Source organism: Nilaparvata lugens, chromosome 5, assembly GCF_014356525.2.
Source record: "Nilaparvata lugens isolate BPH chromosome 5, ASM1435652v1, whole genome shotgun sequence".
In the NCBI taxonomy this organism is placed as follows: Eukaryota; Metazoa; Arthropoda; class Insecta; order Hemiptera; family Delphacidae; genus Nilaparvata; species Nilaparvata lugens.
This window is the reverse complement of record NC_052508.1, coordinates 34,729,888-34,747,672: the sequence shown is the minus strand read 5'-3', so window position 1 is coordinate 34,747,672 and position 17,785 is coordinate 34,729,888. Positions and strand designations below refer to the sequence as shown.

The following is a 17,785-nucleotide window of genomic DNA, read 5'->3' as shown; positions in this document are numbered from 1 at the left end:
CGCAGAATAACGAACTGAAATAATAACACTATTATTTGCTGAAAGCAGTGACGCATCATCACAGACCAAATCCTCATAAGTGGAATCATTGTTGGTCTGGGACACATCATCACAAGGGGGAGAATGAATGTGAGAACTGGACTGACTCATATCTACAATTTTTCTAATTTTACTATCAGTTTTAATAGTAGCTTTGCAGTCCTTTGCAAGACAGCGCCAATGTATATTTCCTAATGAATTAACAATTGTTTTTCGGTAAGAAAAACTATTAAAGGTCAGTTTAGGATTTCCTCTGTTAGTTTTTCTAACAATAGAGTCAGCCATTCCTTCCTCTATCCAGAGTCAATAGTAGATTAATTAAATAATAGGTTCTGGTAATAATAAACTTTTTTATGTCATAATACCATGAGTTGAGACGAAGAAAAAAAATAATAATATAAAGAAATTAATATACAGAACTGTAAGTACGGATATGAATATTTTAGCTATCTTTAGCTATCTATACAAGAGTAGTGTAGATCATTATTTGATAGTCACCACTCATTAGTAGACACTTGTAATGGAATTTTATTTATTCTATTCCTCAATCAGAAATAGTGCTAAACTGAATTCAACTATTATAGAATAACAAGGGAAGAAGTCAGTACGTTTAAATTAAAACTGTTGAGAAAAGATGAAAGATTATATAATGTGAGAGCTTTTTCAAAACAAACTCCACTGTGATGCTAAAAATGAGAAGAGCTTTATTAGATCACTTGACTAGAAACAGAAACACAATATCTTATCATAATGAATTGTTCAGAATGATGTTGTTTATTCCTCAATGAAAGTTCGGTTTTGATAAGGAGCCGCAGACTTCAAAATTCAAAAATATTTTCATCACACGAAGAATCGAACAGCAGGGTACAGGCTACGGAGTAGATTCTCTTCGTTCTGCAGAAAGGATTACTCATCAAACAAGAAATTAGTTCCGTATCATCCGATATGTATCAAATTCAATGTATCATCCATCCACACAGAGACCCAAGATTAACTGATGTATCATAGATAAAATATAGTTATATTCTTAATATAATAGATATTAATGATGACAGTTCAGAGTTGAATGACATGCAGAGAAAATTGTTTAGTGTAATGCGAATTATCAAATTTGAATGTTCAAAATAGGACAACGTTCCAAAGTTAGCAGAATGATGTCAGGTCATCAGGTGTCTTAGAACTGTCAAAAACCAGATGTTTCGCCTACTATCAGCTGACTCAGATTCCCGCCCAAAAAGTTTCTTTAGGTTATGTTGAACCGGCTTCTTGTGAAACTAACGTCAATGACACAGCCAACAAGTCAGTTATCGATAACAATAACAATTATTGAAACAACAAGTCTAAAATTAAAAAAACGAAAGCACTGATTTACTGTTCTATGTGCAATGGTCAGGTAATAGGTTAGTTTGTAAGAAACGAAACCTAATTAAAATTCACTTGGCTTCACACCAAAACTATTTGCTCACTTACAACAAGAACACTTGACAGTTGACAACTGATCTCCAACACCAACACAAATATAAGACGAATATACTTTTTTCAATAGAACAAAACTGGATTTAAAATTAGCTAAAATGGGATGAAACAAACCAGGCAGATCCAGTTCTGCCAATCAGATAAGCCAAGATATCGGCTCATTTTTTTGCAAATGAAAGAGGAGGAAAAAAATAAAGCCTGCTAGCCTATTTTTATACAATTTTAATATTAGAAATAGCTGTTTCAAAACTAACCTTATTTTGAAGAAAGGAGGATTCAAAATTATATTTGTATCAACTATTTTTGAATATATTGACTATTTTTTTTAATGAAAGAATGAAAGAATTTTTTAATGAAATTTTTAATTTTTTAATACATTTTTTTTAATGAAATAATTTTTTTTTTAAAATACGTGTCAGTATCTGAATAACAATTTTAATTGATGGAATTTAATATTATTAATGTTAATAGCAAATATTGATTTTTGCCTAACCTATAATCCTATAATGTTTTTACTAGCACCATAGAGTTGTAGAGTATATAGAGTTGCTGCTCTATTCTCTAATGGTCACAAATTTGAAGCATGCTAAATAGTTGTCATCAGTTTATATTATGAAATTTCTCGATAAGAAAGAATCTGATTTAAACTTTTTCGATTATTGATTCAAGAGTTCAATACTCATTTTAATGTTTTTCTATTATTATTTTTCACAAACTTCAATTTTATATATTTGAATTCTAATTCAATCTACATTTTTTCCCATAATTGGAATTCTATTTTTGAAAAAATTGGTAACCCCAGTGGGTACTAAATTTTTAAAGTCCCATTTAGGTATTAATAATTGAAGTTTATCTATATATTTATTCAATCACTCAGAATTATACAACTTACAGAAAAGTACCACATGCTAACTCACGCCCAAAATGGTTCCAATTATAATTTTTATTTTCTTCAATTTATTCGAAAAAAGAATTCCAATTATGGGAAAAATGTGGATTGAATTAGAATTCAAAAATATCAAATTGTAAATAATAATTATAATTCCATCAAAGAGCTAACAATTAATGCTGACCACATTTTCTCCTGTATCTAATGCTATTGATGAAGTTGATAGGAAATCTTGAAAATATAAAAAATGTGCTGATCTTTCCTGAAAAATGTTGAGAATATTTTTATAAGGAGCTAACCATTACTGCTGACCACATTTTCTTTTGTATCTTATGCTATTGATGAACCCTACCTACCAAAGTTTGATGTGACTATCAAACCTTAAGTGATGAAGACAGAGCAAGCCTGAGGGTTGCTCAATCTTTATCTGGTGAGGCTTTCTTATATTAGGTTGGGCTATGCTTGGTTAGGGGGAAGTTCAATGGGTTGGGCTGGACTGAATTTTTTGTTAGTTTGAGTTAGGCTTTGTTAGGTTGGGGATAATAAACAACTTAGGTTAGAAAGGATTGAGTTAAAAAAGGGTTAGGTTGGAAAAGGTTAGGTTAGGAGAGCTTTGGTTAGGGGAGGTTAGGTTAGGAAAATTTGCATAGAAAGGCTTTGGTTAGGAAGTCTTAGCTTAGAAATGCTTAGATTAGGAAAAACTTGAAGCTTGCATAGAAAGGCTTTGGTTAGGAAGTCTTAGCTTAAAAATGCTTAGATTAGGAAAAACTTGAAGCTTGGAGAATCATAGGTTAGGAGAAACTTGGGTTGGAGAAAACGTTAGGTTAGGAAAAGTTGAGGTGAGGGAAAGCTTAGATTAGGGAATGCTTAGGTTAGAAAAAGCACAAGTTGGGAAAGCTTAAGTTAGGGAAAGATTAGGTTAGGAAAAGCTCAGATTGGAAAAAGCTTAGATAAGGAAAAACTTGGAAGGGAAAGCTTGGAAGAGGGGAAGCTTAGGTTAGGAAAAGTTTAGATTAGAAAAACTTAGGTTAGGGGAGATTTGGTCTTGGCTCAGGCTCAGTAAGCTTTGGTCGGACTTGGTAAGGTTAGCAGTCATTTGACTTGGTTCGAGAGGTTATTCAATTAAAATGTATTATTATCATAAGAAAGTGTGCTCCAAAGTACAGGTTTGTACCTTGTTGAACTCTTTCCAACTCTTAGCACTGAACTTTGGGTTTGGCTTTGTTAGATTGGGAAAAATAAAACTTAGGTTAGGAGAAGCTTTGGTTAGTGAAAGCTTAGATTTGGAAAAGCTTTGGTTAGGGAAAGCTTAGGTTAGGAGAAGCTAAGGTTAGGAAAAGCTCAGGTTAGGAGAAGCTTTGGGTTAGGTTGGTAAAGGTTAGGATAGGAGAGCTTTGGTTAGGGGAGGTTAGGTTAGGAAAATTTTGCATAGAAAGGATTTGGTTAGGAAGTCTTAGCTTAGAAATGCTTAGATTAGGAAAAACTTGAAGCTAGGAGAATCATAGGTTTGGAGAAAAAGTTAGGTTAGGAAAAGTTGTGGTGAGGAAAAGCTTAGATTAGGGAATGCTTAGGTTAGGAAAAGCACAAGTTGGGGAAAGCTTAAGTTAGAGAAAGGTTAGGTTAGGAAAAGCTCAGATTGGAAAAAGCTTAGGTAAGGAAAAACTGATTTCTGAGCATTAACATTTTGCATAGGCATAACAAACCATAACATTGAATCAGGACCTCCTAAATATTTAGTATTTAGGAGGTCCTGATTGAATACACTTTTCATGAAAAAAATCATTTGCAACCTCCTGTCATTGTGACCAACAAACCCATCTTATTTAGAATCATTCTCACCATCGTCTGTGAGACGATTCATCGTCTAAATTGCCTACTGCATATTCCATTTTTCCGTCAGTTGACCGATTTCTTATAATTAATTATTAGAAAAGTTGTAATGCATGTTAATATTGTAAATATGGAGACGATATAAAGGTACCTCCTTGATGAATCCGGTGTCTCTGAAAACAGTGTCTCTAGCACTTTCAATAGAGAAAATAATAGATTACATGGCTAAATCTTCACAATATACTGTACTTACTGTACTGGCCATCCTCATAAGATTCAAAAAATCAAAATCGTTTATTTATCCTTAATAATAATAACATCAACAGAAAATCAGAAACATAGAAATAGAATTACATTAGAATGATGAATTACAGTATAAAATTAAATTATACAATGAATATAAGGAAGGTCCCCGCAAGGTTAAAGAACCTGTGCGCAGGGGCCGAGTGTTAAAAATCTAGATATTTTAAATTTCAGGATAAAAGATAAACTAATTAATAAAAAATATTAAACTAATTACAGTGAAAGGAAAAAATAGAAAAATAATAGCTGATAGAAAAATATTAAACTTCTTAAACTTAGAAAAAAAATACTCAACTTAAAAAGAAAAAAGAGAGGAAAAGGAAGAAGGAAAAGAGAGAACAGAAAGGACAGGAAAGAAAGAAGAGGGGATACCTAATAGAATTAAATTAATCTATTTCTCAAGAGAAAAAAATGGATGAAATTGGCTTAGTTTTAGTAGCAGATATTTAAAAACTAATGTCATTCGAAGATAACCATTCATTTATATCTCTTACCAGCTTTTTACTCAATTTATTGGTGATGAAATGATGAGGGATTTTATTAATGAGTTTAGATGCAATGTATGAGAATTGTTTTCTGCAAATGGACAAATTAGTGTCAGCAACCTGAAAAGTTATGGATGAGGGACGAAGATTATAAGTAGATTCACGCAAATTGAATAAATCTTTATGTTTATTTATATAAGTTATGATCATTTTGATATATAGCTGTCTTACTGTTAGAACCTTGAATTCAAGAAAAAGATTTTCACTTGGATAGCGTCTAGGTTTTCCTAGTATGGCTTTGATTAGAGTTTTTTGAATAACAAACATTTTATCTATATGATTAGAATAAGATCCACCCCATATTCCTATCCCATATCCCAGGTAAGATTGTATATAAGCAAAATATATAAGCTTTGAAACCTCTTTGTCACTAACTTGGCTGATATTGCGAAATTTACTTATCCAATGTTTAAGTTTATTACAAGTGGTGTTTATGTGAACATCCCATCGTAAATGTTGGTCAACAATTATGCCAAGATATTTAACATGTTTCTGTTTTTTCAACTTGGAGCAAGAACATTTAGTGTCTGGATGTTGTTGATGTTGGTCATGTATAATGATGTTGTCAAGAGCATGTGGCTGACCAGCAGCAGTTGGTGAAAATGTCATAAAGTTACTTTTATTTATATTCAAGGTTAAGATATGATTATCAAGCCAGGATTTTATAATTTTAAGACCAGTTTCTGATTTATCCTTGGCCTCCTCCCATGTAGTTCCAGTGAATAACAATGACGTGTCATCCGCAAAGGAGATTGTCACACAATTCTCTATTTCTAGTTTGATAAGATCGTTGATGTATACAAGAAAAAGAATTGGTGATAGTACTGTACCCTGCGGTAGGCCGTATTCAGAGAGTTCTTTGCAACTAGTTTTGTTGTCAATTTTGAGGAATTGATGTCTATTGTTTAGATAGCTGGTAAAAAGTTTGAGGGGTATTCCACGAATGCCTAGCCTTTCTATTTTTGTTAGAAGTTTAGAATGAGGGACAGTGTCAAAAGCTTTGGCAAGGTCTAAAAATATGGCTATGGTTTTCATATTATTATTAAAATTATTAGAAATCGTCTGGGTTAGGAGAGAAATTGCATCTATTGTACTTTTATTTGATTGAAAACCAAATTGATGTTTATGAATGATATTATGTTTTTGAAAGATTGAAAGTAGTATTCATGAGCGAGGTCTACTGTTCGCAGAACTATGTTCTAAACATTTTGGTGGTAAAAATCTATCTGAATAGCAAGCGTCAAGCGATATAAAATTTCTTTTAATAATCACCGCCATCTTTTCAAATGATGTCGAATATTCTCGTTGTTCTATCATATTCTATATGTTCTATCTCATGTTCTATCGTATTCTATCATCAATATTCTTATTCGGCTTGTGTAACAAGGAGATTGAGACCATTTGCAAGTCTCTATCTTAATATTATGTCTTGCAGAACCATATGCTTTTAATTTAAATTTAAAATTTATTCATAAAACGCTCCTATGTCTCTATTTTGAAGTAATAATGAAGAAATCGATTTTATAGTTCTAGCATGTTACCTCATGCGTATGGAAAAACGCACCATAAATCATGCAGAGTTTTCTTTGGAGGGCGGTGGAAAACACATTTTTTGATTTATTAAAGATATATCATTCAAAGCTAAAAAAACTATCTAAATTTCATAGATTCAACATTTCTCTGTATCTCTTGCACAAAAAAATTATGATAGAAAGAAATTTGAAAAAAAATTGAGAAAAAGGTTTTGTAATATTTTGAAGGTTATAACTAATAAAATATGCGTTTAGGAGGAAAATTTCATACAACGAAAATTGTAGAGGATGATTTGTAGAATATATTCGTCCAAAAAACGGTTGAATTTCTTGAACGGTTATTGAAATAAGAGCAATATAGCATATCAAATTTAGCGGCCATCTTGTTTTCGAGGTATTTGCCTGTGATTTCAACTTATCATCATCGCGTTTCTCATTATACTAGTTAGATCTATTTTACACATCGCCAATTGGCGATAAAGCTGTATTAGCACAATTGTCATCACGTGGTTGCCAATTGTCCAAGACTAGTCCAGCTGAGCGAGAAGATGTTTCTACGGGGCTAACTATTGCCACGACAGTCGAAAATTGTAAGGCGAAAACATGGCCGAATCCTCGTCATCTGTTGTGTCCCGTGAGGACTTAACACGAATGTTAAACCAGCTATTCTTATCCATACAATTCGTTTCTCTGATCCCATAAACATCTTTGATCTTTATAAAGATCAAGAAATTTAATATTCATGTCGTCCCCCATTTAGGTGCCATTTTCTTTGGAACTCTAGAAGACGTCTAACCTAACCTGGAAAACGTCTCACACAATGAATTGTTTTGACTGAACTGGCCAAAAACAAGACAGCGCACTGGCCTACACCGTTCATACGGCGCCAAATGGCGCGATAATTGAGATTCCGAGTGGTGGGGGAGGGGGGCTGGCTGGGTTTAGCCTGTTGTTCTCAGTCTACTCCCGGAGACAGTTGAATTTCGGGCCAATTGTCGGGACAGTTGGCAAGACAATTGGCCTGAAGTGTTTATACGAAGACAATAATTTCATGCCAGTCAGTTGCCTTATGACAATTGTCTCGCCAATTGGCATCATATAAACTAGGCTTTATTGTATGTGGACAATTGTCTAAAGACAACTGTCTCGTCAATTGGCGATGTGCAAACTAGGATTTATGTAGAAATTGAGACATCTACCTTGGCTGTTTCCCAAAAAAGACCACGGAATGACATTCGCGCCCGGACTAAATACTCTAACAGCTGACCTCTTGCACTTGCTTGATATTTTAGCGTTCTTAAATTTTAAACAGATTATATAGATAAGAAAGGGGAATGGGCCTATTCGACATGAAGTGGATCCAGTGCCACATTGACGCACGTACACGTAAAGGTGCATTTTCGCTTGTGCGTAAATTTCCGCAGTCGACGACGACAAGCATTGTTGACATTCATATTGTCCAAATATTTCAAGTGTGCTAAAACAGCTGATCAAATAACTTTCCATTATTTGACTTTATTATTAAAGAATAAAAGATTTTCCAATAATATCAACATATTGTCTGTTAAATAATACTATACATAACTTATTATAACAAGAGTTCTTTATTAATTAAGTATGCATAATTCATACTTTTTGTTATACTAATGTTTCAAATCAAAACATTATGATTCTAGACGTTACATAACCTCTCACACTAAAAGGCTGCCTACTCACGTCTGTGCGTACTTGATCCAACCTATAATTACATGCTCTCTTTTTTTTAATATAAATAGAAACATATACCAATACATAACCATAAACAACCAACATAGTGTGAAATATTCAAACACATTTAAAAGAACAATTTCAAAGCTAACACAAACTCACATACTCATTACAAGATTATCAATTTATGAACAATCGTATAGCTGATTGAAGTAGATGTGTAAAAATACAAAATCTACTAATTAAATAATAAACCTAGGCCTACATGGAAAATCAAACTTATTCATCATAAACCTATCAAGCTATCCTAACACATAATCATGAAGCCTTGGTGGCAAATTTATATTTCTTCTCAAGTTGTAGTTACCTACATTGTTATTTTGTCTCACACTTCCATCACCACCTGTATCCTGATCACATCTTCTGACTTGTAATTGAACCCTATTCCTTCTCAATAACTTATCCTTGTCATCCCTTATAATATATGACCGATCATCCACTTTTCCTACTACTGTTGCTTCTCTATCCCACATACCATTCTCCCTAACTCTCACTGTATCACTTTCCTCTAACACACTCAAGGGTCTAGCATGTCTATCGAAATATTTCTTTTGCCTTTCCTTGCTTAACTTCAACTTTTGTTGGACTATTTCTGGCTCAATCAATTGTGGAGTCAACATCTCATTAACAACTGGCAACTTGCATTTCAAATTTCTACCCATCATTAACTGAGCTGGTGAAAATCCTAACTCTGGTATTGGAGTGTTCCTGTAATTAAGGAGACATAATTTTATATCATGCGGTTTTGCTTCCTCAGCTACCCTCTTCAACATATTTTTTACAATTGCTACCCCTTTTTCAGCCAACCCATTAGATTGTGGATGATGAGGACTACTAGTTCTTAATTCAAAATCCCATAATTTTGCAAACTCCTTGAACTCATATGCACTGAATGGCTGATTATCTGACATAAATAAATCTGGAATACCATATCTGCAAAAAATAGACTTTAGTTTCATAATTACTGTTTTGGCTGTTTTAGAATTTAATGATACTAATTCAATCCACTTTGAATATGAATCTATTACTACTAAATAATCCTGTCCCCTATACTCTAGCAAATCAGCTGAGATTCTTTGCCAGGGCCTCTCTGGTGTTGCATGATTAATCAATGGTTCTTTTTGATTTGCCCTCATATGCTTTTGGCATGCTCTACAACTTTGAACAATTTTCCCAATATCCTCCCCCTTGTGAGGCCAATAGAAACTTCTTCTTGCCCTCAACTTACATTTTAAAATACCCAAATGACCTTCATGTATTAATTCCAACATCATTTGTCTCAACCCCCCAGGCACAATCACTTTATTGTCTAAGAATACTAACCCTTCAAAGACAAAGAGCTGATTTCTCAGCTTATGATAGTGCCTGAAGTAGTCTGGCAGATCTTTTTTTCTGTCAGGCCATTCATTATTTTCAATGTATCTCCTCAACTCTACTAATGTTTGATCAGCCTCAGTATGTGTCTTAAATTCCTGTCTCCTTTGTTCAGTCATGGGCAGGTTTTTTACAACATTGTGTACCATCACTTTCATCTCCTCATCCTCCTCATAGCAGTCCTCTTGGATAAATGCCCTTGACAATGGATCAGCTATTTTAAGTTGGTTACCAGGAACATATTTAACATTGAGCTTATATCTCAACAATTTAATCAACATTCTCTGCATTCTTGCACTAACTTTATCAATATCCTTTCTAGTGATAGCCTCCAAAGGTTTATGATCAGTATGTACATCTACCTCCCTACCATATACAAACTGGTGAAATTTTTGAGCAGCAAACACTATTGCCATCAATTCCTTCTCTATCTGAGCCCACTTATTCTCACTCGGTGTAAGACTTCTGAAGGCATATGCTACTGGATGTCCTTCCTGTAACAGCACACAACCTAACCCATCCTTACTTGAATCTGTTTGTAATACAATTGGCTTGCTACTATCAAAATACTGAAGCACTGGCACCTGGGTTAGTGCTAGTTTAAGCTTCTGAAATTCTTCATCATGCTCCTCACCCCAAACCCATTCTGTTTTTTCTTTAGTTAACTCCCTCAACTTTACAGTCTTACTTGACAGGTTATCAATAAATCTTGAGAGATACTTCACCATCCCTAACAACCTTAACACATCAGATTTGTTCTTAGGACGTCCATATTCTAATATTGCCTGTACATATGACGCATAACTCTTGATACCTTGTTTAGAGAACATTTGACCTACATACTTAACAGTATCTTTCCTGTAAAGCAGTTTTTCTGGATTGAACTTAACATCAAATTGTTTAGCTCTCTCAATTACCAATGCAAAATTCCTATCATGTTTTTCAGAAGTCTGACCTGATATAATAATGTCATCAAAATATATCTCTACCCCTGGTATATCACCAAACATTTCAAAATTCTTCCTTTGGAAAATCTCTGGACTAGACGAAATACCAAATGGAAGCCTCAAAAATCTGTATCTGCCAAATGGAGTGGAAAAAGTACATAATTTTGAACTATCTTCATTCAGTTCAATTTGATGAAATCCATCTTTCATGTCAACTACACTAAATACTGACTTGCCATACAATTTCAAAGATATGTCATCTACAGTGGGGATGAAATAATGTTCTCTCTTTATACAATTATTCAACGGTTTTGGATCGAGACATAATCTGAGAGAACCATTTGGTTTTTCAACTATGACTAACGAGTTTACCCAGTCAGTAGGGCCTTCAACCTTTGTAATAACTTGTTTTTTTTCTAAATCCCCTAAACAATCTTTGAGCTTATCATACAAAACAAAAGGAACACGTTTATTCCTTTGAACAATAGGAACAGAATTCTCCTTTAATTCAATATTTTGCACCCCTGGAAACTTACCAAGACCAGTAAAAACATCCTTAAATTTATCAAGTAACACTTCCTTTTCGGATGGAAGACTATTTAGCTCATTCACTGATTTGAAATTATTCTCAAAAATACCATGTACTCTTTTGATCAATCCTAATTCTACTCATGACTTTAGCCCTAAAATAGGAGGAGAATTAGTTTCTAGAACAACAAATTTCAACTGCATCAAAAGAATGTCCCTCCCGTTTGGTGATTTGATTGAATTTGAAGGTTTCTATTGTTGTATTACTCAACGGGGAGCAATTTTCTTCAAATTTCTGGACAACACTGTCGAAAGTTTCTTTTTCATGGGAAAATGTATTGTATACATCCAGCCTCTCGTCACCTAGAATACTTAATAACACTGCAATTTTCACATCATCCGATAGCTTGTCCTTCCCACTGGCTTTCAAAAATATGTCCAATCTTTGTCGAAAACGCGGCCAATGCTCACGAGCTGATTCATCAGAAATGATGCCCTTGGGCGGCTTTATGCTCTCCATCCTACTGGTTCGATTCACCTGACACCATGTTAAATAATACTGTACACAACTTATTATAACAAGAGTTCTTTATTAATTCAGTATGCATAATTCAAAACATTATGATTCTAGACGTTACATAACCTCTCACACTCAGGGGTGCCCACAAGGGGGGGGCATGATTTTTTTTTTATATTTTATGTCAACATTTTGAATCATGGCTAAAAAATCAAGGTATTAAATAGAGATATCCTAATGTAGTTAATTTTAATACTTGTTCCCACCTTTACAATGTTATATCATTTTGCAAAGTGTAACTCAATAAAAAGCATGAAAAATACAATTGATAATATTTTGTATGCAGGAATTTTAATAATTTCAAGCCTATGAGTTTGAAGGTAAATCTTTGTCAAAAATAAATTATAACTTCATCATCCACTATTATTCTGATTTCCTTTGATTAATTTTAATTTTTAATGGTCCTGTGTTTGAGTTTCCTTGCTGTTGCAACCTAATTTTCTTAAAAGCACAATGATAGGTTAAATTGTAATGTACATTTTAATCTAATAATTATTTTAACTTGGAAGGCGTTTCATGATGATATTAATGTCTCTGAAATGGGAATGCAATTATAAACAACATCGCAAACTCTAGTGAATTTGACAAGAAAAAAATTGTGAAAAATATCAAATGAAGCCAATTCCAATCTTTTAAATTTACACCCCATTTACCACACATTAATTGCTTCATTACTTTTTTCTGTTTTGTATAATAGTCCAGTCAAATGGTCGTTTTTCAGGAAACAGCCTGAAAGAATTTTTCGCGAAGGTTCTATAATTATGTATTTTGGGGCACTGAATTCTAATCTGAAATTTGCTGACACGCCAGAGGGGGCTTCACCCCCAAAACTCCCAAAAAAAACCCCAAAATTTCGGACTTTTTTCAAGTTTTCCATTTAATCTTCAGAACCTTTAACTTTTCGAGAAAAAGCATTCTCTAAAATATTAAAGATAATAAAATTTCCAATAAATTGAGTGGTCGCGCAGGACTCTACGATTCTTGATTCTGGAGCTAAGAGTTTACAAAAAAGGGGTATTTTTTAAGGGGTTTTCAAAATTATGCAAACCTACCAATTCTACCCTATACAACTAGGATCTTTTTCTAGTAATGATAGAAAGCCACACATCACGTTAATTAACAATATTAATAATTCTGGTACCTATTTTTGAATTTAGTAGTGGTGGGAGGGGGAATAGAAAATCATGAAAATCACCCAAGAATAGAAAATCATGTCCTACAGCCAAAATTCAAATTTTCATTATAATACCTTTTCATGGCCTTCCTAACAAAAAAGAAACATATTTCGACTGAAATAACCTTACGAGGGCTATGATAATCACTCGTTAGATTTCAGTATTTCCTAGTGGGGGGCACACATAAGGATACGTCCAGTATCAAAACTTTAAACACTTATAACTTTTGACTGAATGATCACATCTCCTCGTACTACAGCTCGTTCATATCAGCTCGTCAAGGCGGTTGGTAATAATTTATCATCTCACCAAAATTTGTTAAAAATATAGGAAATTCCTCCTTTAGTATATTTTAGCCCATATTTCAATGCATAGAAAAATGACCGATTTCTATATTGAAAACTGTGTGTCTCGGTAACACAAAATGATACTTGGTCTTGATTTGAAGAAAAGAATCTCCTTTTTTATGTGAGTTTAATGATTTTTGTAAAAATAAAATCGTGAAGTAAGATACGTTTGTTTCAAAAAATCAAGAAATTTGCAATATTTTTCTCATTTTCACATTTTCACAGTCTCGACAGTTTTTCGATATAAACAGTAATTCAAGATCAATTTAAGGCAATTTTAATGCGAAAAATTATTTGTTTACTGGTCATTAAAGAAAGTTATTGGGCATCAAACGTAGAAGTCTGTGTCTTTCTACTTGTATTTTTTGCATATTTCAATTTTTTTCTCAAAAACTACTCACACTACAGCTTCCAGTTTAGTTTTATTCAATTTTTCAGATATTTTTCCATATGAATCCAGCATAAGTTTTTCACAAACTAGTCTCCAAACAATTCAGCATCGGTGTATTTCACCAGAGGAACTGAATTCCGGGCGAAATCTTTCACCCTGTATAACTCGCTAATGAAGCATTTATGGATATATGTTCATAAGAACTTTTTTTCTTATTCTTACCTCTACTATCACGTATTAAATTATTTTACCATAATTATGAATCACCCTGTATACAATAACGTTGGAACCTTTTTATCTTTTTTGATGTCGTTTGCATCCATAAAAATTTCAAGTCTCTCGATGTACGACTCCATGTTTCCTCACTGGCATCAAACGCTCCAATATGTCCTATAAACGCCGCCATAACACGCCTAATGGAACTTCCAATTCCTCGTCGCCAATGTAAAATACGATAACAATGAATAAAACACAATCACTTTGAATAACTTACTTTATTTCTTCGATTCATCATCACAAGCACAATTCCCAACATAACCTTTCATTGCAACTCAGAGCGCGTGAAAGCAACAACGTCTGCCAACCTCACAGCTACATACATTACAATTATTTATAGAGAATGCTCTTTCTCGAAAAATTCAAGGTTATCGAGATAAAATGGAAAACTTATAAAAAGCCCAAAATATTGGGGGTGAAGTCGCCCTCTGGCGTGTCAGCAAATTTCAGATTAGAATTCAGCGCCCCAAAATACATAATTATAGAACAATCGAAAAAAATTGGAAAACTTTCGAAAAAAAAACTTTTTATAAGTAACCTTAACATTTAAAAAGCAAAGCCTTCCTTACTTATATTTGAATATCCTATTAAAATATTTGTCATGTAGTTTTTCCTGATGTAATGTAGTACTTTTTAGTCCTCCCGAACAATAACGGCTGCACTGCTAGTCTCAAAAATAATATCAAAAAGATACTTTATTTCTATTTTAAAAGAGATAAGGAACGATGGTTTTATATTTTTACAATATTATGAAAACAGAAAGAATTCCTCACAAGACCAAAGGTAAATAATGTCCTTTGGAAGATTAGAATGTAAGATGTGAATTTTATTGTCATACACTGACTAATGTTAAAAACTAAAGGGTTGGGGATTGGGGAACTTTGGGGGGGGGCATTACACTTGGATTGGGGGGGCATGCGCCATTGCCCTTGGGGGGGCTGGGCACCCCTGCTCACACTAAAAGGCTGCCTACTCACGTCTGTGCGTACTTAATCCAACCTATGCCATCTATGTTACATTGTCATTTAAAAGTATAAAAATGTTTAAGCTCAAACTGCCCCATTAAAACATAATTGAACATAATCTTTTAGGTTATGTAGACAAATTGAAATCTACCCAACCTGAGATTCTATCCCTGTCGTGGTCGACGACGGCATTTATGCACAAACGAAAACACAGCTTTAAACCATTGAATAAAGTAAACTTAACGAAAAGGCAGCTCTTATGAGAATGATTGTGATGTTGTAATGTTTACAACATGGTTGTAGATAAAATTGTTAACATAATCAAAAATCTAATTTAATTATCACTGAAACACACTCGAAACATTGCACCGAATCCAACATCAAACCATGAAACAAGTTGTCATACATGACATTGATCCATGTATTATTTTTTTTGAATTGGAAATTGAGTCGTAGAATCGAATTGTAAACGATCTGTTCACAATTACAACTAGATTTCAATTGTGAATTTGGTTGTGTTGAAGATCTATTCAGCTGCAGAGAAGGCGCTGCAAGCATCGCAGGCGAATCAGCTGAAAGAACTGCGCGCGCTGCTCGACAAGGAGACGGGCGACGTGATGCGCCGTTTGGAGGCTGTCAGGCGAACCGAGGTCAAGGAACTCTCCAAGGGCCACAAGGACAAGGATGAAGTCATGCGGTTAGTTCATAAACCCACTCTAAATAATTCCACACAGATCATATTATAACCACTAATACTAGAATATTTCAATAATCTATTCCTATTTTCTCCCTGCAATTTGTATAAAACATATATCAATACACATCCTTAAGCACCTCGGTCAACTTATTTCCAAATGTCGTTTCAAGTAATCGCCAATTCTACTACCTATCTATCATCTCAAATTCTGTTATTCCCAAATTTTGCCTCCTACAATTCAAATTATGCAGGAGAAATTGTCACCAGTATTGCTATCATCTCAAAGTGAAATTATTTAAAGATTTTGTTCACTATAATTAATGTTATACGAATAGCATAACCAAACACTGTTTTCATCTTATGCAGTATTGCTTTATTCACAAATGTTTTGCCTCCGTCGTTTTTTAGAATGAAAAGAGAAGTGGCTAGTACAATAGTTGAGAAGGGAGTGCACGAGAGGATGAGGCTCACTCAGATCTACGAGAAGAAGCGCGAGGAACTGGAGCGGCAACATCAGCAAGTTCGCTATCAGCTCGACGAGGAACGGTCCAAGGTAAATATGAAGCCACAATCAACAAATCAAAAAACTTTATTAACATTTAAAAGTACATACATACAAAAAAGATATTCAAAGAATTAAAACATCATAACTCCTGCAAGGAAACATGCTGTACAGTATGAATATAAATCAGTTGACATTTTGCAACCGTACATTGATTGATTTTATTATGAGTTGCTAGGTCTCGATAGACCCGTTGCACTAAACAACAGTACAATACAAAAACAAATAAACAATATACAACAGTATTCAAATAAACAAAATACAGTATAAGTATTACAAATAAAAACAGTTAACTATTGAAAGTTAAAATAGAATTAAATTAGATAATATGAATTAGGGTAATTATAAGTAGATAATAAAGATAATGTTATGAAAAAGAGAGAGGAGAGAATGAACTAAGGAGAAGAGTAAAAGAGAGAGATGAAAAAGAAGAAGAGAAACTGAAGAAATGATATGAATATGAATCAATTAAATTCTTGTTTACACCTGCTTCTGAGCCAATTCAATAAATATGATTTACTAGCCGTCAGGCTCGCTTCGCTCGCCATATCCGTCTAGCCAGGGGGCTCCGCCCCCTGGACCCCCAACTGGATCGTCCAAAAATTAGATCAGCGGGCTCGCTTCGCTCGCCTGCATGTAGACCTCAGTGGAACCTCTGTACCGAATCCTGGACCCCCGACTGGATTGTCCAAAAATGAGATCAGCGGGCTCGCTTCGCTCGCCTGCATGTGGACCTCAGTGGACCTGTGTACCGAATTTGAACGTATTATGTCAATTTGATCTCGAAAAACACCTTTTACTATATCGGCGTATCTTTGGCGAACCAAATTCTTCCACCTCAGCTAAATCTGTGTACTGAATTTTTTTAAATATATTTCCATCAATTATTGAAAAAGGTGAGAAAACGCAGAAAAGGTGAGAAAACGCTAATTTTGGGTGTATCTTTGGCGCTATTTCAAATTCCTTCTAACACAACATTATTGCACCCCACCTGAGCTTCTGTAATAAATTTGAACATTTTCTGTTCATTTGTTCTCGATAAAGCTGAGAAAACGCTAAAAAACGCAGATTTTGGGCGTATCTTTGGAAATTTTTCCAAATCCGTTCTTATTGCGCCTCTAAAGGGCCAACTGAACACACCTACCAAATTTGAAATGTTATGTCATATTTTTATCTTAAGTTAGGACGAGTGAACGGATTGAGTAACGGATATGGCGAGTGAAGCGAGCCTGACGGCTAGTAATATAATATTCCCAGGAATAGTTCTGATTGAAGTAGCAGTACCCAATCAATTTTTCCGCGATAAATCAGGACCTCCTAAATAGGTATTTAGGAGGTACTGGATAAATTGGTATTCAGAAAGTCCTGGATAAATGCATTTCAATCTTCAACTTAATGCCAACCTGACAAAATTTTTACTTTCCTTGCCCTATTACCATAGGTAAGGAAAGTATTGCTTTCCAAAAAAAATTAAGGTACCCTAATTATTTCAAGTTTTCTATACGTTTCAAGGCCCCCTGGGTCCAAAAACATGATTTTTGGTGTTGGTCTGTGTGTGTGTATGT

The 17,785-nt window shown here is 34.1% G+C and overlaps 1 protein-coding gene across 5 annotated transcripts in view; it reads left to right on the top strand.

The window, feature by feature from the left end:
• Positions 1 to 17,785, top strand: part of LOC111056951 (1-phosphatidylinositol 4,5-bisphosphate phosphodiesterase classes I and II) — a 282,347-nt gene that overhangs the window by 250,457 nt on the left and 14,105 nt on the right. For all 5 annotated transcript variants that reach the window (XM_039428256.1, XM_039428257.1, XM_039428255.1 and 2 more), the window contains 2 exons: positions 15,486 to 15,658; positions 16,067 to 16,211. In XM_039428256.1, coding sequence (XP_039284190.1) covers positions 15,486 to 15,658; positions 16,067 to 16,211 — 318 coding nt within the window. The remainder of the gene's footprint in view (positions 1 to 15,485; positions 15,659 to 16,066; positions 16,212 to 17,785) is intronic.